Raw genomic sequence first — 25,569 nt, forward strand, 5'->3', positions numbered from 1 at the left:
GAGGGCTTTACATTCTACACTCTGTAGTATGTCTATAATTTTTGAATTAAAAAAATGAGCCTGATTAATATTAATAACTGGGGGAAAAAAAATAAAACAGCATCCAAGTAATACAAAGAGAAATAATCAATTGGAGCCCATTATAAGTTCTCATAATTGGGATAAAGAGCTGATATAGGATTAATCACTGATGTGGAAGTGTGAGGAGCGTGGTAATCTTTCTTGAAATAGAAAGCAAGGATGAGGGAGTTCCCTGGCGTTCCAGTGGTTAGGGCTTAGTGCTTTCACTGCCATGGCCCCGGGTTTAATCCCTGGTTTGGGAACTAAGATCCTGCAAGACATGCAGCGCAGCCAAAAAAAAAGAGAAAGCAAAGATGAGGCTAGTAAATCTGGAGAAAAAGGTTGGTAACAGAACGGAAGAGGATAAGCGTAAAGTACAGGCCCTTTCATAAGGATCTGTGGATAAAAACCATCAAGCTAAAGTGACCCCTGGAAAAGCAGGTGGGCCAAAAAGACTATATGCACACATCCATCCTTTGGCTGATTTTATGGAGAGAAGGTCTGATGAGATCTCATTTCAAACCACACTCTAACAAGGAAGCACAGTTCTCAAAGCTCCAATGAAAAAGAGAAAGGTGGCCCTGTGGCTGGGCAGGATCACCTGCCCAGAGAACAGGTCGCTAAATGTGGCATTTGGGGGTATGGTTTCCATGACTTACAAGCTGATGAAGAGCTACCTCGCCGCAGGGTGGAATGGAAACAGCCCAGAACAACTTACCCTGGGCTCAGGGCCATACCTGCCTTGGCTGCCTGTGAATCTCTGCCGAGTCACACGCCTGCACTAATGTGAACCCCTGTTTGTGCTCAACTCTGCACCTGCTCTCAGCTACCCCGCCTGCCTGCTGCTTGGGTGGGGCTCTCTCTGACTCAGGCCTGCCCAGCAGAAGGGGGCTTTTCTGGGTAGGGCGCAGGTCAATTTGTTTATGAAGACAAGCTATAATCAAGTAGCTGGGTGTAAGGTGGGGTTTTCCCCCTTTCCAAGCTGCACGAGCTCCAGCCACCCCTAGGAGGAGACAACGTGTCACACACCCCAAATGAGTGAGTGGCTGTGGGGAGGGGCAAGCTGACTGGTGGGATAGGTGGGCCCGAACTGTACTTTGTGACCAACGGGTGCCAATGTGCTCCCCTTAAAGCTTCTTCTTTTTTGTCTAGACACCCTGTTTCCTGACCTAAATAGGACTGTGTTCTCCAATTTCTATCCCTCACCTATCATGAGGAGGTTCAAACCTGCACCAAGTCCTCTCAGCCACCACCCACCAAGGCAGGACAAGTCCTGTGATGCAAATCACTGGGAAGATATCTCAGGGAGTAGCTGTTCTCACCCTAGTAGTAAAGAACAGCTTATCTCATCAGACAACAGGCAGACGGGAAATTTTCAGGATTCTGAGAACCCTCCAAAGTATGTTTTTAAAAAACTGCCTGTAAATCACTAATAAATTGAGAGGGAACGAGAGACTGATGTTATGCTAATAGGCACCAACAGTGCAAGTCTCAGAGAAAGTAGCTGACATCATAGCTGCTTTACCCAGCACGGATTTCCTTCTCTTCTTGGGGAAGATATTCATCAGAAAATATTGGGTCAGGGCTCTGGAATTAAACTGACACCTCTTGTAAAGGAGAAAGAAAAATCCCAATCCAAAAATAAGTCTGATTCTGCTTCCTTTTTCATTTTTGCAGTAAAACCTGCAGGGAGAGTAGTAGGCGGCTCTCTGCCATAGTCGTGATACTCATTACCACAGCACGTGAAGCACTGCTATTCCATGTGGCCCTTCCTGATTCCCCCTTCTCCTCCCAGTGCAGGCGTTAGTAACCAATCACCTGAATTTTGTGCTTATCATTCCCTCCCTTTTCCTTATTGTGTCATCGCATGTTTTGTTCTAACAATATATAGCTTAGTTTGCATGTTTTGAATTTTACATAAATGAAATCATACTGTATGTATTCTTCTACTTTTTATGCCTAACATGTTTTAAGACTCATCGATGTGTGTAGCTGTAATTTCATAGAGTGTAGTGAATATGCCACAATTTATCATTCATCCGCCCTGTTGATAAGCAGTTTTAGCTATTATGAACAACACTGCCATGGACATTCTTGTGCCTGGTGCACACTTTGGTTTCACAAAGGTGTTAAATATAGGAGGGGGAAAAAGGTGGGTCACAAGGCATATGTGCATCGTTAGTTTTACTTGGTAACACCAAACTGTCTCCCAATGAAGCCTTTTCTCAAGCCAGTTTATTCTAAGGCTCCGTCACTGGTAGGAATAGGTGTAAGACATTAGATCATATTTGTTGTTTTAAACTGTTTATGTTTATATTCAGCTGACTCCCCCGACCTATTCCAGGTAGGCAGCCAGTGCCAAAAAGAACTTCAGAGTTGGTTTGTGGCCTGGATGATGCAACCAAGTCTCAGGTTCTTGTCCTCCTTGAGTGGCCTCTGACCTGAATTTGGATTCACATAAACACACTGACACACATGAGATGACTGGGCCATTCTGGGTAAGAATTTGGCCTTTTACTTAGTAAATGAGCAAGAAGGAAAGCTAAATGACAGGATGCATATGATGTCCCATTCTCTTGCCTCCACTTTCTTTCTTATTGTTCTATGTTTGGTAAAGTACCAACTCTGAGAAAATTACATAGAGGAAAATACTGCTAAAAATGGAATATCAGTTGTAGTAAAATCAGACTATTTATGGTTACTTCTTAGGGCATTAGGCAGCCTGTAGAAAAGAGGAGAAGGAAGAGAAGAAGCATCAACAATTGAGCATTTTCTGCGCTGTGCATGGTCCTAAATACTTTAAGATTATTTCACTGAAAAGCTGTTAAGAAATCCTTTAAACCTTACTTGTGATTGGCTGTCACCTGACCAGGAATCCATGTCCTCTCATTCTCGGGTTCCCTCCTGCTGCTGGCTGACCATTGTGTACCAGCTAACTAGACTTCACTGTCTTCACCAGCAAAGCCAGGGTGAAAGACAGCTCTGTCTCCTCTGGCCCTGGTGGCAGGGACATTCAAAGAATCAAAACTAACATCTGTGAGGACATGTGTCATGAACTCTCCCTGGCCACCACCCAGTTTTTCTTCCTTGCCCCTTATACACTGGAACCTAATATCTCAGACACATGGTCCAGCTCGCAGATGCACGAAATCTGAACTTGTCTAATGGAACATAAATCTGCCAGATATCTAAATGATCCAACTCCAGAATAACAAACAGGGTTGCTGGTAGTTTAATGGAGGGTTTCAACACACACACACACACACACACACACACACACACACACACACACACACACACACACCCCTCCTCCTGCCCTCACTCCCATCCCCCAGCTATAAAAACAGAAAAAATAAAATTAGATATGAACAGTATCAGTGCCTTTATGATACCCTCACTTTTAGGTCTAAAGGAGACTATTAAATATTAGCCTCCCTCAGGCTTAAAGACCTACTAAAAGATGCAAAAAGTCCCTTGTATTTCAGAGGGGCTGTCACTGTTTGGTCTACCCTCTCACATTCTGATTAAGAGACTGTAACCAATTCATAAATCACTACAGGGGCCTAGAATCACTTTGTTAAACTTCTCTTCTACCAAGAGGTCAAAGTACCAAGCTAATACCCTCAAACAGAGGGCTGCCACCTCAAGTTAAGCACCCAGTGCCACTCTGGACAACCAACGGTGCTTGACAATGCCAGGATCAGAGCTCTATCTCTTTGGGAAAACCACCATGTGCTTTCTGGGAGAAGATATGAAATACAAGGTATCTAAGCACCTGAAGAGGAAATGGAATTTCTTTGCAAATACAATGAGTGGGATTTTCCCAAGGACCTTCCTCTCTTGGTGACTTAAGCTGCAAGGCTTGACAGAGCTTCAGACTGTCACAGGAATCTGGGGCTTCTCATTCTTTGCTCTTCTAAGCAGACAGACCCTGGAGCAATACTCTAGGGCTGGCAAGAGTCTGCGAGGCCCAATCTACTACTCGGCAGTCAGTCTGGCAGGTAGCCTACACGTGCTGTTTCTTGACAACACATCATAGATTGCAGACCCTAACAGCTATATACCCAAGAGGCACTCCCACTCTTTTTCCTTACTGGCAGAGGCCTGATTTGGTTTGACTGTTCACTGCCCCACAGTTTCAGGGAATGTGGCACTTCCCTAGCACCAGAGAGTGAATGTGAATTTGTTTTAACCAGTCCAGGAAATTCTATTTTCCTACCCAGTGATTAGTTTTAAGAATATGACCCAGTCCTGGTCAGTGGTCCTGTGGGGGTGGGGTGGGTGGGTGGCAGTCTATTGGGGAGCTTCTGGGAAAAGTCTTCTCCTCTAATTGAAATGCCCATTCTTTCAGCCAGACGCTGTGGAATTCACATGTAGATGCCTAGAAATGTGGCAGATATCTGGCAATCATGAGGCAAATTCAAGGACCAAGCTATTAACTAAGGAAGGGAGAACAGAAAGTAGATCAGGAAGATGAGAGCACCAAAGTCCCTGATTACATCCCCGAGCCCATGACAGTCTACTTTGGTGCTTCTTGCTATAAAAGAAGGTAAATGGTCCAGCTTTTTAACCACCTATAGCTGGGTGCTGGCTCCTGCAGATCCACTCTTCAGCCTCTCTGCCCTGGAGACTGACGTATGAACCACCTCCACTGGTCCCCTTGTCTTCGGACTTCCACAGGGTTTGGCTAATGGGGAGCCCCAGCAGGAGACTGGAGGGAGGAGAGTGAAGGCAGGCCTCTAGTCCTGTAGCTCCTTCCCCACAGGGCCACTCTGGCTGGCTGTGTCCCCTGACTGAAGGCTACTGCTCCTCTCTGAAGGTGCCTTTTCTCCAGGAGTCTCCTTCCAGGTTGTAGTAACTGCGCCATCCCTCTCTGGGCCCAGGAGCTATTACCAAACAGCTCTGCTGATATAAGTTCCTTGATTCCACTACAGTCCTACACCTTTGTAAACAGTCCCTTTATAAAGTCTTCCCCATATAATCTGAGTGTGCTGCTTCTTGCTGAAATCCCAGTTGATGAAGATATTCTATTACTTGCAGCTGAAAGCAGCCTAAGTGACACCCCCAGCACTAGATTTTAGTTCTTAAAATTCAGGAAACATCACAATACAGAAAATTCCAGGACACTTCCCTTCCAGTTTCTAACACAGTTAGTGTGTCTGTTGGTGGCGGGAGGCAGTGGCTGGAGGAACAGAATGGCACATGCATGTGTGTTCTCTGGGTAGCCTTGCAGGAGGGGCTTGATGAGAACCATATCTGAATAACCCTTAAGAGTACATAATATACATTATACACACTTTTATTTACAATAACCCTGTGAGCTAGGTCTCCTGATTTTCATTTTATAGATGGGGTCAGGTGAGGATCAGAACTGTGAATTAACTTCTCAAAGTTGCAGCAAGGGGGTGAACCAGGAACGGAAACCACATCTACTGACTCAAATTCTGTGGTTTTCTCACTCCCCAGGGCTTGCCCCTCCCTCCGTGAATCAAGACCAGGAAGGCAGGATGGAACCAAAAGGGAAAGGGAAGAGGCAGGGTGACTTGTGGGTTTATGTTGCCCTTCTTATCCTCATCTAAGATTTTTCTGAAATACCTTTAACATCTAAGAAAAACTACATACGCTAAAAGAAAAAACAAAAAAAACCACCCCAACCCAACAGCTTGCCTGGGATTCCAGAATAAATACTGAAATTGGCAGGACACACAGTATCCTTCCTCTCAACGGGTCACGTGAGGACACTGCCTAATATCCGTCATGTGTGTGTCTGGGAATATACAGTATTTGTGTCTCATCCAACCCTCAGATGCCTCTTTCTTGTGCCAAAAAGAACTGCTCTGTCCTACCTTCTGATGTAATCTAAAAATGTCATCAAAATCTGGCCCCAAAGACCTATAAATTCTTTTTAAGTGGAGGAGACTTCAGTATCCTCCCAGCCTCCTAAGAGAATGGCTCAGATGAAATCATGCCAAGTACTGAGTAAATGGGAGGGGTTTTTTAGTGGAAACCGTAATGCTATGCTATGTGGCCACATTTTCACAATACTTCGGCGGTGGGAGGGTGGTCCCTTTGCCTGGTTAGGCTGGAAGGCTATTTACCATTTTGTTCAGGGGAAACACAGCCCAGATTCAAGAGTCGAGACTAAGTCATGAGACTCACTGGAGTCAAACTCTGGCATCAGCCCCGACTGCTTCTAGGCAGCAGTGCCTTCACCCTAACAAAACCACCTAGAATGTGCCTACATGGAAAAACAAAGCAAAATATAGCACTCCACGGAACTACAGCACGTGGCATCTCAGGAAGTTGATCCTTGAATTCAGTTTACTAAGAGAGTAAACTGAATCTTTTCCCTGAGATCAGCTGAAGGTGGCTTTCACCACCAAAGGGGTAATAAAAATAATGTAGTGAAATTACTCATTTTATAACCAATTACCAAATTATTGTTGAAACAGCCAGTTCTTATTGATACAGGAAGACGTTCAAGACCTAGTACTGGGTAGACAGAGAAAGACAAATACTGTACGGTATCTCTTATACATGGAATCTAAAAATGCCAAACTTGGAGAAACAGAGTAGAGTGGTGGTTACCAGGGGGTGGGTGGGGTTGTTGAGGGAAATGGGGAGATGTTGGTCAAAGGGTACAAATTTCCAGTTATGAGATTATAAAGTTCTGGGGATTTAATGTACAGCATGGCAATTATAGCTAATAATACTGAATCATATACTTGAATGTTGCTAAGAGAGATCTTAAATAGTCTTACCACAAAAAAGAAACGGCAGTTATGTCAGGGGATGGAGGTGTTAGCTAATGCTACAGTGTTAATCAGTTTGCAATATGTAAATGTATGAAATCAATACATTGGACACCTTAAACTTATGCAATGTTGTGCATCAATTGTATCTCAATAAAGCTAGGGGAAAAAAAGGAACAGTGGCAGTTAAGTGCAGTGTAAGTGCTCAATAAACGCTGCTACAGTTAAAAAAAAAAAAAAAAAAAAAAAAAACCTAATACTGGGTGAAGAAGTAAGGCTGAAGAACAGGTTTTGTGGAAAAAAAAAAAAAAATCCATCAATATATGTGATAAGAGTAAGACCTGGAGAAATAGGTAAGATAATGTCAACTGCTGTCTGTGGTTACTGAGTTTCTAAATGATTTCTCCCTTTGTAATTTTCTGCATTTCTGCAAAACATATATATATAAAATCAGATGAAAAGATCTTAAAAAAGAAAACAAGAGAGCTATTTCTGGGAAGCCCCTTCATACATCAAACAGGTTATATATATCCCAATTCTACAGATTTGTCACATGACCAGAATTACTGTTGAAGGTTCAGTGAAACCAAGCATTGGAAAAAAAAAAAAAAAAAAAAAAGGGCCAAAAAAATTCTAAGAATTTCAGCTAGCACTACCCTGGGAGCAATCACTACCCATTTTGATAAGGCAGCTGCATCTGGCCTTAGAAGATGTTGAGAAGTATTTATTAAAATCTGCACCTAATTGAGATCTGAAATAAGGGAACAGTATTTCCACCCTTTAGTTTAATGTCTTTAGTTTAGATTAAATGCCTAATCTTCCATACTAATCTTAAATACTGGTACTTAATTTTAAAAAACTAGATGGATAGAGGTTTCAATTTTCAAATCCTATCACACACTTAAATTAGGTGAGAACTAGCTGCAGAGAAGGACATTTCACTGTGCCCAGGGGAGCATAAAGGAGGGAAAATCTGAGAAAGTCAATTAAGGACTCACCTTGCCAGCAAGATCCCCTGGTACTCTTCCAGCTGTCTCATGAAGCTGGGGTTGGGCTTGGTCACTGTTCGTCTTTCCTTCACGTAGTCATAGGCTCGGTCCAGATTCCAGCCATACTCCTTCATCGCATAGGCAATCACAGTGGAGGCTGAGCGACTCACCCCCATTTTGCAGTGCACAAGGCATTTAGATCCGTGTTTCCTAGTTTGGGGGATTGAGGTAAGGAGGAAAACACAATAGTGAGTACACTTTAAAAGCTAGGTTCTGAATGTGTCCACGTCTCCTGTCTGGCCTTTCCATTTTCTTGCTTTGCAATTCACCCCACCTTAGTGCACTTGTGTGCACCTCTAATCAAATGTGTGGGGCAATTCTGGTGCACTCAAACGATATTCAGTGTTAATATTAAGCCTCTCTAGTTCATTCAGCAAACATTTATCAGGCATTTACCATGTTTAAGATAATGTGCAAGGTCTGGGATGCAAAAATAAGTAACAGTTTTTCCCTAAAGGGTAGGACTCATTGGGAGAAGTAGACAATTAAAATTCAAAATGGTAATTGCAATGACAGTTGGTCACAGAGCACAGAAGGAAAATTTTCTATTTAGAGACTGGACCCCATTTTGTGTGTGGCTGGAGGCCAGTCCTCTCAGCCCCAGGGGCATGTTGACGGCTGGCATGCTATTGAATTACAGGTGTGGCAGTGATTCATCTAATTTACCCAAATGTGAGTTGCTTCCAGTTTCAGTTCCAGAAAGAGTTCTGTCCCGGGAGGAAAGCACAAACCAAATGAAACTAACTCTCCTCTTTACTCAGATGTAGCCCTGGATATTACTTTTTACAACACCACCACCCGTGTTCTGTCTAGGGACTGGCTATATAACCCGTGGAGCTGGATGGGACCATGTGATGCACCACATGGCTTTCTCAGCAAGGAGGGTGGAATGAATAACTAGCTGTCTTTGTGTTTTTTTACGGGGTGGAAGAAAGAGAAAACAAAGTCACCATAAAGTGACACTAACAAACAAACAAACAAAACTCAGTCTTATGCCAGAGCTCATTACCTTGGATCTGAGCATTATTCAGCTATGCTAATTCTGCTAATAACACAGAGTCTGGCCCAGAGTAAGCCTTCAAATATTTGCTAAATGTATGAACAAACTTATGGATCTCCTGATTAGATCTGTCAGTTGTAAGTAGGAACAACATTTTAAAATCTGGAAAAAAGAACAGTTACTCTTATCACTAGTGTACGTGGGCTGGAATCCCTCCCAAGTGGTTATTCCAATAAATTAAAAAAAATGTACATGTCAGCTAACAGGGGAAATCTATTCATCCACTCACTCACTGTATTACAGGAGACAAGCTTCCTTCCAGAAGCTTATAATCCTTCTGCTGGAGACAGACACACATGAATGAGTTAAGCACCAATGCAAGGAGGCATAAGGTTAAGTGCCAAAATGAGAGGGCCAGCCAGATAAGCTATGGGAATGGAGAGAATGGTCTGGAATAACTGAAACAGTCTCAAAAGAAAGGTAAAATTTTAGTGTCCTACGGTTGGTGCGCTATGTGTCTCTGTATGCTTAGGTGATCCCAAGTGACTAGGACATGTTTGTTTTGCTTATGGCACCACAGAGTTTTCACTTAGACTACAGTTGGCAAGCCAAGTCACAGTGACTCAGATGGAAGTTCAGACATGTGCTCTATATTCTCCCATCAAGCTCTGACAACTTTAATACATCGAATTTCAGGTCTATGCCTGCAGGCACGGAAGGTGCTCAAACTTGGACAATCTTAAGAAAAATACAATTATGAAATCCACTCCTATGAAAACATTTCTTCATTTTGAACTGGGCTTTTTCAGTGGATGGCTTCTAACTCAGGTAATGAAGGATCTGCAGTTAGTTCTCACCTAGCCCAATTTCACCTTTCAGGTTCAGTGCCCACCCCACCCCCTCACTTCAAGTGCTAGATTGTCCAGATTAAGCCCAGCATCACATTAGGAATCCTAAACTCACCCACGTGTAGGTAGAGTGGCCCTGAAAGTGTGGAGTCCTAACCACTGGACTGCCAGGGCCCTGATTAGGGTGAAACACATGAGATGCCCAGGGTGCCACTTAAGGGGAGGCACTCACTCTGAGACGCTGACCTATACTTGCAGGACATGGAGAGTACGTGCCTCTCAGTAAATGTAATGTGGGTGCCTCACATATCTCCCTCTAACCCCAGCCCTGCTGAAATCAAGTCTTTCTCTTCACTAGGACTGGGGCCTCGCCTTGATCTCTAGCCTCTTTGGCTGTAACCCTGACAACCTGCCTAGTCTTTAGGAACTAGGAACTAGACTATTCCCATATATTTGATGGACTGAAATGAGACATGATCTTAGGTTCAAGTCCTGTCTCAACCACTAGTTAGTTAATATCTCTGAACCTCATCTCTGCAGTCTGTCCTCTTCTGTACAGAAGGAAGACAGCATATGCCTCTCTGGGTTTTGGAACGTAGAGGAGAGAATATGTGTAAAGTACATGGCACATAGGAAGCATGCCATGAGTGGCAGAAGCTTCAACAGTATAAAAGAGTCTTTCAGGTACTGGTTAGAGACTGAGAGAATGGGCTCAGAGCTGGAGTATGGGGATTCAGGACACCTAAGAGGAAGCATTTCCTGACCATGAAGGTCCTTAAGTGAGGTGTGGTATCATTCTTGAAGGAGGACTTTAAAAACAGAAGTGGGAATTCCCTGGCAGTCCAGTGGTTAGGACTCCACGCTTTCACTGCTGAGGGCCTGGGTCTTTTCTCTCTCATCTGCCAGGGAGGCTCTGAGAGTCACCCCACCTGCGGAGGGAATGTGGCCAACATGCTTACTGATGGTTTTTTCTATTGAAGGGATAAATACGACTGGCAAAGAAATCCCCAGGGACTTGAAAAAATCAGTGTTGATATATTAATACTAAACACTAAATTAATACTATGGAATTGTTTCACTAAAAGGACCAATTAATTTAAGGAAGACAACAACAGAAGGGCCAGAGAAAAATTTCACTATTTAGAGTATCATAAAAGTAAAGTAAAAGAATGGGAAAAGATTTCCAAAGCCTACTGTTTCTCTCCTTGTCTCCAGAGAGCAGGATGAAGTGTTCCACCTGTCTGGAATAATTTCTATTCTATAACTTCCAAGTGTCCCCATTGGTAATTTAAGAATTCTTCCTTCTCTCATTCAGAATTTCTTCTCTATTTCAGAATTTCTTCCTTCTCTCATTTCTATTTCTTTCACTGCAGCTTGAGTTTATTTTCTCTAATTTTGTGCTCAACGGAAATAGCCAACATGAGATCATCTTCCAGGGGCTTCATGTACTTAAAGCAAAAGTATTAAGTCACTAGTCATCTTTTTCCTAGTATTAAGAGATCTCAGTCTCCTTTTTTTTCTTTATTTCCTTTCCTCTGAGTATCATCAGTAAGTTATCTACAGCTTTCAGACCCCAACCATGTGTGGTGCACAAGGAAGAGGGGTCAGAACGTGTGTGTGGGACCATTACTCACTTTGCTTTAGAGATGAATTTGTAAGTGTCATTCCAGTAAGCCAGGAGATCCGTTGCCTCTTCATCATATACCCGAATGTTGTGATACTCAAAGACTCCTGGGAAGAAGTTATCTATCTCTCGAGTGACATTCAAGATATATCGCACCCTGTGAGGAAACCAACGGAGAATATGAGCCCTGCTACTCAGGCGAAATCCAATTCCCAGCACTGTTTTTCTTATTTAAAACTTGCTTACTCCTGGGCTTCCCTGGTGGCACAGTGGTTAAGAACCCACCTGCCAATGCAGGGGACACAGGTTCGAGCCCTGGTCTGGGAAGGTCCCGCATGCCGCGAAGCAAATAAGCTCATGCGCCACAACTACTGAGCCTGCGCTCTAGAGCCCACAAGCCACAACTACTGAGCCCGAGTGCCGCAACTACTGAAGCCCACACGCCTAGAGCCCGTGCTCCACAACAAGAGAAGCCGCCACAATGAGAAGCCCACGCACCGCAACCAAGAGTAGCCCCCGCTCACCACAACTAGAGAAAGCCTGTGCACAGCAACGAAGACCCAACGCAGCCAAAAATAAAAATAAATAAAAAACAAACTTGTTTATTCCTGAGGCTGAAATTAAATACTAAAATATTGAAGAAAGCTAAAAAAAAAAAACAAAACCCTAAGAGGCTATCCTTATTTAATACAGAAATTGTATAACAGGGTCCTGGGCATACCTGGGTACCAGGGAGCTACTGAGAGAAAAGCTGTCTACCAAGTTCAACATCTATATTCCATTTTCAGTTTGTGTTTAGTTATACAATCTCATCTTTCAGAGTCTTTTGAAAATATGCCTTGCATTTTACTCCAAAGAATCAACTTGAGGCCCATGATCTGACAATTTCTCTGCAGTCACTAAAATTACCAGCAACAAAATTTATTTTTTGGAAGTCATCTGTATTAAATCAGACTATTAACGTGTACCTTAAGAAAACAAAAATAGAAGGAAACATTCCCTCCTATCTTTCTAAATGCCAGGTTGTCAGGTTTTGCTCTATTACTCTCCTTAAACTACATGAAGGCAAGTGAGGCCAGGCTGGAAGGGTCAGAGGAAAGTTGGACTCAAAGCTCTCTTAACTCTCTAGGCTGCATTCCTGGCTGCTATGGCAGCAGATGTGTCTGAGAGTTCTCCCAGGCTTGCAGAAAATGGTTTCTGTATCAAAAATTTCTTTTGCTATCTCTCTCACTGTGCAATCTCAATAAATGCTTTGGTTTAATCTGCCAAAGGATTATCTTTTCTCAGTGCTGTGTGGACTTAGACATCACTGTTGTCAACTCCAACAACACAGCGCAGACTCACTCATTTCCCTCTGTAGAAGCTGCTTCCTTCTCAGAAGCACACGTGGGGTTCTACAAACCCAATCACTGAAGTCAGAGAAATGACTACAAAAAGGGAGAGCCAAGCTAACCAATTCTGTGGTTAAGGTCAAGCAACCAAAATTTTTCTGGGACACGGTTTGAATCTGTTTTAACTTAGCATCAAAGTCCATTACTAGAAAGGATTTTTTCTTTTTAATTTAAAAAGCAAGCTGGGCTTCCCTGGTGGTCCAGTGGTTAAGACTTGGTGCTTCCACTGCAAGGGGCAAGGCTTCGATTCCCTGGTCGGGGAACTAGGATCCCACATGCCGTGCGGTGCGGCCAAAAAAAAAAAAAAAAAAATTAAGAAAAAGCAAGCAACATGCACCTGTGGAAAACACTCCAGCAGTTCCCCAAAAGGTTACCACCATATGACCCCGTAAGTCCTCTCCTAGGCATAAACTGAAGAGAAAATGACAACATATGTCCACCCAAAGATTCACACATGAATGGTCGTAAGAGTATTCATAATAGCCAAAAAGTGGAAACAACCCAAAGGCCCATCAAATGATGAATGGGCAAATAAAATGTGATGTGTATATATATCTCCATATAATGGAATATTATTTGGCAATAAAAAAGGAATGAAGTACTAATACATAGTACAACATTGATAAACCTTGAAAATACAATGTTAAGTGAAATAAACCATGCTTAAAAGACTACATATTGTATAATTTCATATAAATGAAATGTCCAGAATAGGCAAATCTATAGAGACAGAAAGTAGGCTAGTAGTTTCTAGGAGCTGAAGGAAGGGAAATGGGGGTGACTGCTAAAGGGTACAGGCTTTCCTTTTGGGTTGGAAAAAAATGTTCTGAATTGATTGTTGCACAGCTCTGTGAATATACTAAAAACCACTGAAGTACACATTTTAAAAGGGTGAACGATATATGTGAATTATATCTCAAAACTGTCAGAAAAAAGGCAAGCACACTTCCTCTTATTTCATTTAAAATAAAAATGAACAACCTTCCCATCCCCAGTCCCATACTTCAGTAATGGATTATAGCAGGACAGGGTTTCCCAATCTTTTTCATTACAGAAGTCTAGTCAGCCACTACCAATTGGAAATGGCACTCCCTGCAACTTCTTTGTCATTCTTACACTTCATTGTAAGCTATTCCTTACAATGCTTTGTAAGGAATAGCATTTTACTTGGAGTTCTAAAGTCAGTGGATTGGGAGAAAATGGCCTTATTGTCAAAATTACACTTGAAAAATCCCTTAAATCATCCACAGGGGGCAATATACATGTTTTGTGTACAGATCCCTGAACTATAATTCTTGATCCATTGAAGTTTTTTTTTTTAATAAATTTATTTAATTTTTATTTATTTATTTTTGGCTGTGTTGGGTCTTCGTTGCTGCGCACGGGCTTTCTCTAGTTGCAGGGAGCGGGGGATACTCTTCGTTGCGGTGCAAGGGCGTCTCATTGCAGTGGCTTCTCGTTGCGGAGCATGGGCTCTAGGCGCGAGGGTTTCAGTAGTCATGGCACGCGGGTTCAGCAGTTGTGGCTTGTGGGCTCTAGAGCGCAGGCTCAGTAGTTGTGGTGCACGGGCTTAGTTTAGTTGCTCCACAGCAGGTGGGATCTTCCTGGACCAGGGCTCGAACCCGTGTCCCCTGCATTGGCAGGTGGATTCTTAACCACTGTGCCACCTGGGAAATCCTTCATCCATTAAAGTTTAAGCACCAGTGAATTTAAGAAATAAGATCTAAGTAGATGTCTGAGCATCTAACCATTCTTGTCTTTTTTCTGTGTTCTATAATTTAGCATTGTAAGTAGTAAATGAGATAAATAGGTCTCATCTCCAGCTGGGGATATAAGTCAAAAGTCAAAGTGAATATATGCATGAAGTGATTTTAATGCATTTGGCAGGCAGTGCTCTATCAAATCTCAGATTTCATATTAAACACTGTATCAGGTGCTAGTTTCCTGCAGGTCACATTCTGTCAATTTTTCTATCATTCCTTCACATTTACCGGGCACCCTTTTGATATAAGGCTCTGAGCTAGGTATGTGTCACACAAAACTAAGATATGGTCTCTGCTTTCAAGAACTTCTGATTCAATCCTTATCAACTTAAATTTTCCAAGTTCTATTTATTTTCATACCTTAATATTAAGTAACCAGATTTCCATCCCCCCCCCCCACCACAAGAACTCTTTGTATAATCACTTGGCTTCCTTTCTTCTGAGGGAAAAGTAGGAAGTATGCATCTAATCATGTTAAAGATAACCAGAAGGCTGACTTGTAGCTGAGAAAACAGGCAGCCAGAAACCAGTCAGGGAGTCATCACTATCTCTTGAGTCTCAGTAGGTCTTATCTCTGTCCAAAATGAAGAGTTAGAATGGCCAATTTCCAGACATGATTTTCTCTTCTCTTACTGGAATGATCTGACCTCCTAAGGCCGAGTTCAATGAAAGATTTAGGCATTAGCTAAGAAGTGAAAAGGGAAGAATGGCAGCTTTTTGCTTGCTGAATGTTCACTGTGGTCTCAGTTGCTTCAATCAAACTCATAACCATGCCGCTTAGGAACACATTTCTTACTACAAGGTCAGTCTTCTTGTTCAATTTTACACTGTCTCTTTTATATTTATAACCTACTTAGTCTTCGTGCACCTTACTATAAAAGGATAGGAACTGAGTCTTATTTTTCTTTGGATCCCTAGCATCTAGCACTGTGCTTGGCCTACAGAAGTTGCTCAATAAATGTTTAATAAAGACCTGTGAACCCAGCATATGCAGTTCTGTGTACTCTTACATAAAAATAGGAACCAAGGTCTAGAGAGACAGTAAAAAGATCAGTGGTTGCCAGGGGGTAGGGGTGGGGAATAAATGGACAGAGCACAGAGGATTTTTAGGGCACTGAAAATACTCTGTATGATGCCATTGTGATGGACACATGGTCATTATACATTTGTCCAAAGCCATAGAACGTACAGCACTAAGAGTGAACTGTAACATGAACTATGGACTTCAGATGATTACGAGGTGTCAATGTAGGTTCATCAGTTGTAAAAAATGTACCTCTCCGGTGGGGATGTTGAGAATGGGGGAGACTATGCATGTGTGGGGCAGGGAGTATATGGGAATTCTCTGTACCTTCCCCTCAATTTTGCTGTGAACCTTAAACTGCTCTTAAAAAAAAAAAAAAAGGGAGTCAATAACTAGATTTGGTTTTAAACAGCATGAAAGGCTTGCACACTTGTTTCTGAAAGCCTTTCCACTGAAACAGTTGATCTTTCTTCAGAGGTGGGGAGATGAAACAGTGGGAGAATAGCCATTTTAATTTTTATTAAATTACACCCAGTAAGAATCAACTGGAAGCAACTCTTAAGCTTAAAGTTACTCACTGACACCTCTCTGACGGGAAAATGTAAAGATAAAACAGTGATTTCTGCGACATGGGGGTGTCAGCAATTGCTCTGTGTGCTTACCCTCGGTTCTGTAAATCCTCTAAGTTAGAGGCATTCCATTCCGAGCCCTGTGGAACCAAAAAGACAAGGTTAGAGAGTATTAGCCAATGAACCAAATACAATACTTGAAAAGGAGCCCTGTGAGGGAAGAAACAGAGTTTCTAAAAAGAAGGCCAATAACATCTACCAAGTTTCCTCTCTATGTGCCAGGTACTTTATATGCTATCATATTCAGTTTCCACAAATGATAGAGTAAGAAAGTTACCTTCATTTTTTAGAGATATGAAAACCAACCCTTATAGAATTCAGATAATATTTGCTCAAGATCACATTGCTGGAAAGGTTTCTTTGACAACTCTCCAATCTAAGTTAAATGTCGTCTGTCACTCTTGTTTATAGTAGTCTATTTTATCAGTAGCATGCATCACTATTTTTACTTGTATATTTATTTATGTGCTTATTTACTACCTTTCTCCTCCACTATAATACAAGCTTCTTGAGGGCAGCAACCAGGTCTCTTGTTCTCTATGGAAACTCCTGCACAGTGCCTGGCACCTGGCAGGTATTCTTAAATGAACAGAGTGGCATTATTATGAATTAAAACTGGATTTCATTTTAAAACCCACACTTTTTCTAGTGCATTATGTTGCATCTAAGAAGTTGGGATGGTACGGTGTGTGTGTATGTCTGTAGGGGGAGAGAGTGAAATAGTCAAACAAATGAGGGAAACATGATGTGCAAAATTTAAAGGAAAATGTTTCTATAGATTATCTGCAAGATACATCAATTGTTAATATTTTGCCATATTTGCTTTCTTGCTCTCCTTCCCTTTCTTTCGATATACATCATATTTTTTTTTTATCTGAACCATTTAAGTAACTTGAGCATCATGACACTTCAGTACTTGATCATGTATCATCTAAGAACAAGAATATTCTCCTATATAATTCCATTTTTGCAACCAAGAAAGATAACATTAATACAATAATAATCTAATACATCATCTATATGTGAATTTTAAAAATTGCCCTCAAAATGTCCTTTATATTCATTCAATCAAGAATCATACTGTGCATTTAGTTGCCATGTCTTTAATCTAGAACAGTCCACCCCTGTGCCTTTACTTTTTGTCTTTCATGATATTGACATTTTTGTAGACTGCAGGTCTGTAATACTGGAGAGCTCCCCACAACCTGGATTTATCTGATTGTTTCCTGATGATTAGATTCAGGTCAAACACTCCTGGCAAGAATATGACAAGGGAGGGCTTCCCTGGCGGCGCAGTGCTTAAGAATCCGCCTGCCAACGCAGGGGACACGGGTTCAAGCCCTGGTCTGGGAAGATCCCACATGCCGCGGAGCAACTAAGTCTGTGCGCCACAACTACTGAGCCTGCGCTCTAGAGCCTGCGTGCCACGACTGCTGAAGCCCATGTGCCCTAGAGCCCGTGCTCTGTAACAAGAGAAGCCACCACAATGAGAAGCCCGTGCACCACAACGAAGAGTAGCCCCCGCTCACCGCAACTAGAAAAAGCCCGTGCACAGCAACGAAGACCCAACACAACCAAAAATAAATAGATAAAATAAATAAATTTATATAAAAAAAGAATATTACAAGGGAGATATTGTGTACTTCATACTGCATCAAATCATGAGGCACATAATGTCAGTTTGTCCCATTATGTCAGACTGAGTTTGAATTCTTGGTAGATACCTTTGTGTCTGCCACATCCCTCTATTGTAAAGGTTCCTTTGAAATTAATTAGTAGTCTATAGTAATCTTTGAAGCCGTGTGAAAGCCAAAATAATCTTTTTGCCCTATGATTTCAGCATCAATTGCCGATCTTGCCCAAATGAATTATTCTACTGGAGGTTACAAAACGGTAATTTTCTAATTCCATCATTCCTTCTGCAAGTTAGCTGGCATTCTTCTGTAAAAGAGTCTCACCTAATCAATCATCACACCCTTTACTGAAGTGTCACTATGGACTCTTGAATTCTTTTTGTATTTAGAATGTTATAATCCATTACCATCTTTTTTTCTGGACATGCAGATTGTCCAGAATTTGGCCAGTGGGAATCTCTTCAAACAGGTTCCTTTTGATATGATTCCATTAGTCTTTGAGCGCATCCATGCTTTGTGGTACAAAACGTTGTTCCGGATTCACTTTGTGAGTACAATCAGCCAGTTCCCCAAGAAGCCCTGGTTTCTTTTAGTGAAGAATGATATTTTGTAACCAAGATCTGGGCATTAATTAGGTATGCTCCTAACTACTGGGTGTCATTGTTTCTAAAACTTTTCAGTGGTCAGATCTAGGAAATATTTCTAAAAAAATACTGAGTTTATACTGGTACCTTCAACTGAAATTAATTCAACACCACAAGGTTCTTCCTTTCTTTCTTGCCTCTCCCACACTGTTTATATCTCCTTACTCCACGGTGAGAACTTTGGTTCCCAACAACTCATTTACTCTACTTACAAAATAGTTTTAACATTATTACACCAATACCAAAACCAATAACAAAAATATTAAGTTCAAATTTTCTTTGCATTTCTTTTTTTTTCCTTATTATATCCCACTAAGGGGTACAATTAGAGTATTATGCTTAAGTTATTTGAATTAATTTCTTTCTGTGAGGTTATCAATTTGATATATATTTCGGTTCATTTGCTCCTGTTTATATTCAGTTTTAGAGTGTGTTTTTTCTTCCATGTTTTCCATTTTTTTGAATATACAAGACTTTTATAATATTGAAAGTCAAAAGTTTATTAAAAAGTAAACTTGAAGTCTCACTCCCACCCCCATCTCCTCAATCCCCATGGGTAACCGTTTTTTATTAGTTTGTGGCTTATTCTACCTATGTTGTATTTTGAAAAAAAATAAGCAAATATATACTTACCACTCTGACTTACACAAAAGTACTTTACTACATATGCTTTTTTTGTTCTTTGCTTTCTTCACTTTACAATATATCCTCAGACCCACTCCACATCACAGTGCCACTTTCCCCATAGCCTTGCCAACAAAATGTGTGGTTAAGCTTTTGAATCTTTTCCAAACTGATAGGCATGAAATGTTATCTCAGTGTAATTTTAATTTGCATTTCTGTTAAGCGTAAAAGTGAGCAACTCTTCAATGTTTCAGGTCCATTTTCTGTCTTTGAGCTATCTGTTCATGTCTTTTGAAAAGGCAAACATTTAAAAATAAGAATTTATCTATTTCAGAATAATGCATTAAGCAGAATTTAGCTTTAGAAGACTCAGGTTCAAGTCCCAACTCCCCCTCTGACTGGGGGACCTTGGGCAAACTGCTTAACCTGTCTTCACTTTCCTTATCTGTAAAATGAAACACTCCTCCCATCCTAGTCCTAGGAATCTAATGGATAGGTTCCCCTCAAACTACAAATATAAAGTTTCTCCCCATTCCTTTCGCCATGTAAGAATACAAAGAGAAGTCTGTGACCTGGAAGAGGGCCCTCACCCGACCATGCAGGCACACTAGTCTCAAGACTTCCAGCCTCTCCAGAACTGTAATAAGTTTCTATTGTTTATAAGCCAACATCTCCCACCCCCCCCTCCCATTTCTTTCATATTAAAATGGAAAACCCTCTCTCCTTCCTAAATCCTCCTCTGGACACTGTCCTTTTCCTTTTCCTTTCATGGCCAAGACTCATAGAAATACAATCTAATACTCACTTTCTAAAATTCCTCATTTCCCATGTATCTCAACCCACAGCACTGTGGTTTCTGCCCTCATCACTCTTGCTAATGACCTCTTCTAATTGTCTAATCCAGAGGTCACCTTTGTAACCTTATTCCACTGGCCTTCTATGAGTATCTATCTTGATATGGTCATCACTCCCTCCTTATGGAATTAGATCAGACTGCACAAATATCTAGCCTCATGCCAGGCACAACAAAGAGGATCAACAAATGCTTGTTGAATAAATCATCAAATGAGATAAGTAAATGAAGCACTCTGAAAATTGTCAAGTGTTATGTAAGCACTATCTTCGTATTACAAGTGATCTGTAATTTGGCCATCGAACTAGGAGATCTCAAGGATGCTGTGCTGAACTACATTTAGGAAAATACTCAGTAAGTGATGGATGACTGATCTTTTCTACAGACCAGGGCTCACCTGACTTGCTTTAAAAAAAATATAAGAGGTTCTGAAGACTGTGCTCAAACTTAGAAAACTGGCTCCCATACCAAAGAAAGAGGTAAGAATTATTACAAAAAAAAAAAAAGGACTTTCAAGGAGACAGAAGCCAAGCAATAAGGGTTGAGTGGCTAAATTGGAGCCAGGGAAATGTGACCACCTCACTCCTTAATTTAGAAATCTAAATCCTCTGCGGAATTCTGTACAGCTAGATGGAAATAACCCTGATGTGATGGTAAAAGTCCACGGTTTTCATCTACCTGTCCAGAGAACTTCAAACTGACAATCTGAAATGACACATATCCAGAAACAAAGTAAATTAAACGCATCAGCTACTGACTCAGTGAAGCCCATATAAAGTGACTTGGGCTCTGCTTAGGGCTGTTTCAGGTTCAACCTGAAAGAACTGGAATCAACATGGTGTAATTACTTTTCTGTTCTCAAGACAAATGCCATGCATATTAGCCCCCTTGGGGTCCTCAACAGACTCAATCTCTTTTTTTTTTTTCCTCCATGCTTCTCAGGCAGTGACATAATTCCATGGGGGTTTTTGGTAAGTTCTATGTAATTATGCAAAGCATATTTTAATTGTATGGACGTATAAAATGAAATCTTGAAACTATACTGTAATACATTTTTTTAAAAGTTTATTTATTTTTGGCTGCGATGGGTCTTCGTTGCTGCGCGCGGGCTTTCTCTAGTTGCGGCGAGTGGGGGCTACTCTTCGTTGCAGTGGGCAGGCTTCTCATTGCAGTGGCTTCTCTTGTTGAGGAGCACGGGCTCTAGGCACGTGGGCTTCAGCAGTTGTGGCACGCAGGCTCAGTAGTTGTGGCGCACCGATTTAGTTGCTCCGCAGCACGTGGGACCTTCCCGGACCAGGGATCGAACCCATGTCCCCTGCATTGGCAGGCAGATTCCTAACCACTGCGCCACCAGGGAAGTCCCGCTCCTACAGTTTTTAAATAAGTTCACTTCCATCTTTCACTCTGGCTCACCTACACTGTACTCTGGCCCAAAGACTGAAGTGACTGATTTCTTTTAAAATGTTATCCTTAGTACATGCACCCCAGTGTTCACTGCAGCACTGTTTACAATAGCCAAGACATGGAAGCAACCTAAATGTCCATTGACAGAGGAATGGATAAAGAAGATATGGTTCATATATACAATGGAATATTATTCAGCCATTAAAAGGATGAAATAATGCCATTTGCAGCAACATGGATGGACCCAGAGATTGTCATACTGAGTGAAGTAAGTCAGAAAGAGAAAGAGAAATATATGATATCCCTTATATGCAGAATCTAAAAAGAAATGATACAAATGAACTCATTTACAAAACAGAAACAGACTCATAGACTTAGAGAACGAACTTATGGTTACCAGGGGGGAAGGGTGCGGGGAAAGGATAGTTAGGGAGTTTGGGATCAACATGTATGCACTGCTATATTTAAGGTGTATACCCAACAAGGACCTACTGCATAGCACAGGGGCCTAACTCTGCTCAAAGTTATGTAGGAGTCTGGGGGAGAATGGATACATGTATATGTATGGCTGAGTTGCTTTGCTGTGCACCTGAAACTATCACAACATTGTTAATCGGCTATACTCCACCCCCACCTCCCAAAAAAAAGGGAAGAATTCTGTAAGTTCCAAATTGGAATGAAAACTAAAATTGCCTGAAGAAAAAAAAAAAAAAAAAAATGTTATCCTTAGGAAAGAACCTTGTTGGGGTCCAAAAGTTCCAAGCAAAATAGAAGAGGAGAGCACATTTATGGCAAAGAAGGACGACTGTACTGGGGGTTCTGCGAAGATCATACAACTCGACATAATCTTCAAGGATTGGTATCCCTGTCCAAATCTTTATCATACCATACCTACAGCCTCAATGCTGTGAGTCACTTTACTGTGGCAGCCAGGCACAGGATCGATAACTTTTTCTTCTAAAAAGTTTATGCTACACATCTCCAGTTGAGGGGCAAAAATCATGAATATGAGACTTAATTTTTCTTTGAAACCAAAACTCTATTTTAAAAGGATTTGTAATGTCAAATCTTGAAAAAGATAACAATCAGCAGTAAAATTCTGACTTCTTTCTCATTCACAAACAACATTACTGGTTGCCTGTCCAATATTACTGTGTTTCCCTAGTTTAACTAAGAATGCTGCCTGCCTTTCTGCAAAGGCTCTCTGTTCACATCTAGCATTTTCTCAGCCAAACCGGACAGCCTCCAGGAGAGCTGCTGATACGAGATTTGGTTGGCAAAGGCTTCCAGCTCAGAGAAGTAGTACACTCTTAAGGGTGTGGAAGAACTGCTTTTTCTGGAAATACCCTGGCTTCCAACCAATCAATCCTGGCTTCTGGCTGCAGACTTTCTTTAAACTACGCTCTATACTTTTCTTCTCCATATCAGCTGGACACCTTTCCAAATAAACATCTCTGTGCAGTGCACTACTAAGCCAAGCATTCTTCCAAAGGGAGGGGAGAAATCCTGCTGCATCCCTTCACACAATCTGCTTGCGCTCCAGGCATGGCAGCTACGCACAGATGAAATGACTTTGCAGAAAATTAACAACACCACTTACAGTTTGGATAAAACCTCTTTTTCTGTGTCAACTGCTGGGAAAGCCAGCAGAGCACAGACTCACTGAAGAAGAGATAGGGGTCTGGACACAGGATATGGTGGTATAAACAAAGGGAAGAAGCCATCACGGAAGAAATACAATAAGATGTTTAGACAACCTGTTCATGTACTTATTTTGTTGGATAAGAGTTAAATTTCAGGATTCTCCAGTTTGAAAGTTTTTTTCCCAAATGACAAAAATATTCACAATGCAAAGAACATGTCCATTCTCGAGAAAACAGAATTATATCTGAAGCTGAATACATTTTCCTTTTTTCAAAAATATGTATATAGATACATATTAAAAAAGTAAAAAAGAACTAGAAGGCAATATTATATAATGAAAGATAATAGTGCTTATCTCTCTTGGTGTTGATTAAATGTCATTTATTGTCTTCTGAAGTTGTCTAAATTTTCTATAACGAACATGAATTATTTTTGTAATAAGAGAAAAACCCAAGACAGAAGACTACACCAATAATCATGAAATAATAGGATGAATTTAGTGATACAAATACTCAAATGCATTTCTAGTTGATTAGTGACTAATTTGGGGGGAACTGGATTGTTCTTTCTGCTCAGAGTACTATTAAAATTTATATGTCCTAAAATAGTACCATTTGAGGAAGGGGTAAGGAGAAGGTAGTTTTTGAGTGGGTGGCATGAGAGACACAGGGAAGCATGTCTGAAATTAAACAGTTAGATAGTGACTGAACTTGATATTCGTCATGTCTACGTCCTTTGAGGTATTAAGATCTAAGCTCAATGGGAAAGCAACTTGCAAGTTTATAGCTTTGGTCACTTTCAAACGAGTTATTTTTGGCTACAGGCACTTGCCCTTCATAAAAATTAGTCCTGTTACATGGAGACAGTTGGGGGCAGGGTCCATTTGAATGAGTGACTCATAAGTTTTCTATGCACAACACAAAAATTATTTCCAAGGATACAAGAGCAGGGAATATGTGAACCCTCATGGAATTACACACAAAAGACAACAAAGCCAGGTGCTATACAAATGGAAAGGTCAATGACAGTTTTGCCGTATGATCTACATCGAGAAATGGCAACACACATTGGTCAAGTTAAAGTAAAGAAAAGAAGCTCCCCTCCCAGCTCACAGCTTTTCATGAGTAATTTCATAGCTAAACACCACCATGAATCACTTGACAAGCATACATACTCCAAAGTGTCAACAAGTTAATTCAGGGCACAAGCCTTCAATGGCATGAAGTCTGACTGCTTGGTGAAATAAACTCTTATATTCAGGGTGAGATGATGCAGTTTAGTCAGTTCCTGTGCATATTTATTCCTCTTCTCTCCTGTTTCCCAGCTTCTAATCACTTCACAAATGTCCTTACCAGAGAAAGGAAGTGAAATTCAAACCAATCGATTTAGTTCCTTGTTAGCATTTTTAGTCAAAGTATGTGGGAATTGGAAATAAAAGTGAGGTTTTGGTGTTCCCCACTGACTTCAATTATCCTTGTTATCCTTGTTCCCATTACCATGTACAGATGAAAACTAGAACTCTTTAACATCTGGGAGATAAATAGGTCTTAGGATTTTATAAGCTTTCCTAATCCATCTGTCAGAGAGATCTCCTTGGGCTAATTACAAGCCACTGAATGTTCAGGTACCATGAAGAACAATTTTAAGTCACTGAAGATTTGGTAATCAAAAAGTAATTGAGGGACTAAAAATGTAGCTACAAGGTTCCAAATGTCTTAAAAGTCCAATAGTCTTTGTTATAAGTAGTTTTCTGCTCTGTTCAGATATATCAGATCTTAGATCCATTTAGCAGATTTAAAAGAGTGGCCTCAAAAAGGATCATTCTTTTTGGATATACTGTATAAAACTACTGTGGACTGGTCTGCTTTGTGGCTCTATTATATAGGACAGATGAGATCTTTAACAACCCATGGGTAAGAAAGGCCTGATCTGTAGCATTTGCCAATTTCCTCGGTGTAAATTTTCCCACCATAGTCAATTGATGTCACTGAGGAATTGGGAAGAGATGAGCAGAAGCGCACCATTATATAACATTTCCACCATACAACAGATGTAAATAACCTTAACAGCACAGATAATAGTAAAATGTAGTAAAATATAGGAAGTGATGAGGTTTGAGTATTTATGACCTTTGTTTTTAATGTAAGTTACAGTTTTTCTAAATATGATAAAATTTGATAATTGCCCCCATCCCCATGAGTTGGTATGGACTAGCCCCAGCACACCGCTTTAAAGTGGCCCTAAGACTTACCAAGAACACGTGCTCAAATATCTGTGTAGGGCTATCCATCTGACCAAGGATCACTATCATTTCATTATCTATAAATTCCTTGAATTCTCGCAAGTTGCACACCATTTGCATTTCCAATTCAGTTCGTATCTGAAACAGAGATGACATTTTGTACTAATCTCTGAAAAGTCCCTCTGGACTTTCAATCACTCACCATTTCTAGCCCCACTCCTATTATTATTCTACCTCTAGCCTTGGAACAATGGGGACTCAAGGTCTCTTACCTCTTTGGATGTGATATTCTCCAAATCCTTCTGCATCATAATCTCCCTTAATTTGGTTTTAATTAGCCTTTCTGTTCGCTCACGTTCAGTTGGTCTGAGAAGAGAGAGATGG

The 25,569-nt window shown here is 41.0% G+C and overlaps 1 protein-coding gene across 6 annotated transcripts in view; it reads right to left on the reverse strand.

Annotated features, from left to right (window-relative positions):
• The window catches only part of SSH2 (slingshot protein phosphatase 2), a 245,388-nt gene that overhangs the window by 11,041 nt on the left and 208,778 nt on the right, over positions 1-25,569 (reverse strand). For all 6 annotated transcript variants that reach the window (XM_036835260.1, XM_036835257.1, XM_036835261.1 and 3 more), the window contains 5 exons: positions 25,458-25,551; positions 25,195-25,323; positions 16,174-16,220; positions 11,344-11,490; positions 7,811-8,011 (listed from right to left, as the gene is read on the reverse strand). In XM_036835260.1, coding sequence (XP_036691155.1) covers positions 7,811-8,011; positions 11,344-11,490; positions 16,174-16,220; positions 25,195-25,323; positions 25,458-25,551 — 618 coding nt within the window. The remainder of the gene's footprint in view (positions 1-7,810; positions 8,012-11,343; positions 11,491-16,173; positions 16,221-25,194; positions 25,324-25,457; positions 25,552-25,569) is intronic.

The sequence above is a fragment of the Balaenoptera musculus genome, chromosome 20 (assembly GCF_009873245.2).
Source record: "Balaenoptera musculus isolate JJ_BM4_2016_0621 chromosome 20, mBalMus1.pri.v3, whole genome shotgun sequence".
NCBI lineage: Eukaryota > Metazoa > Chordata > Mammalia > Artiodactyla > Balaenopteridae > Balaenoptera > Balaenoptera musculus.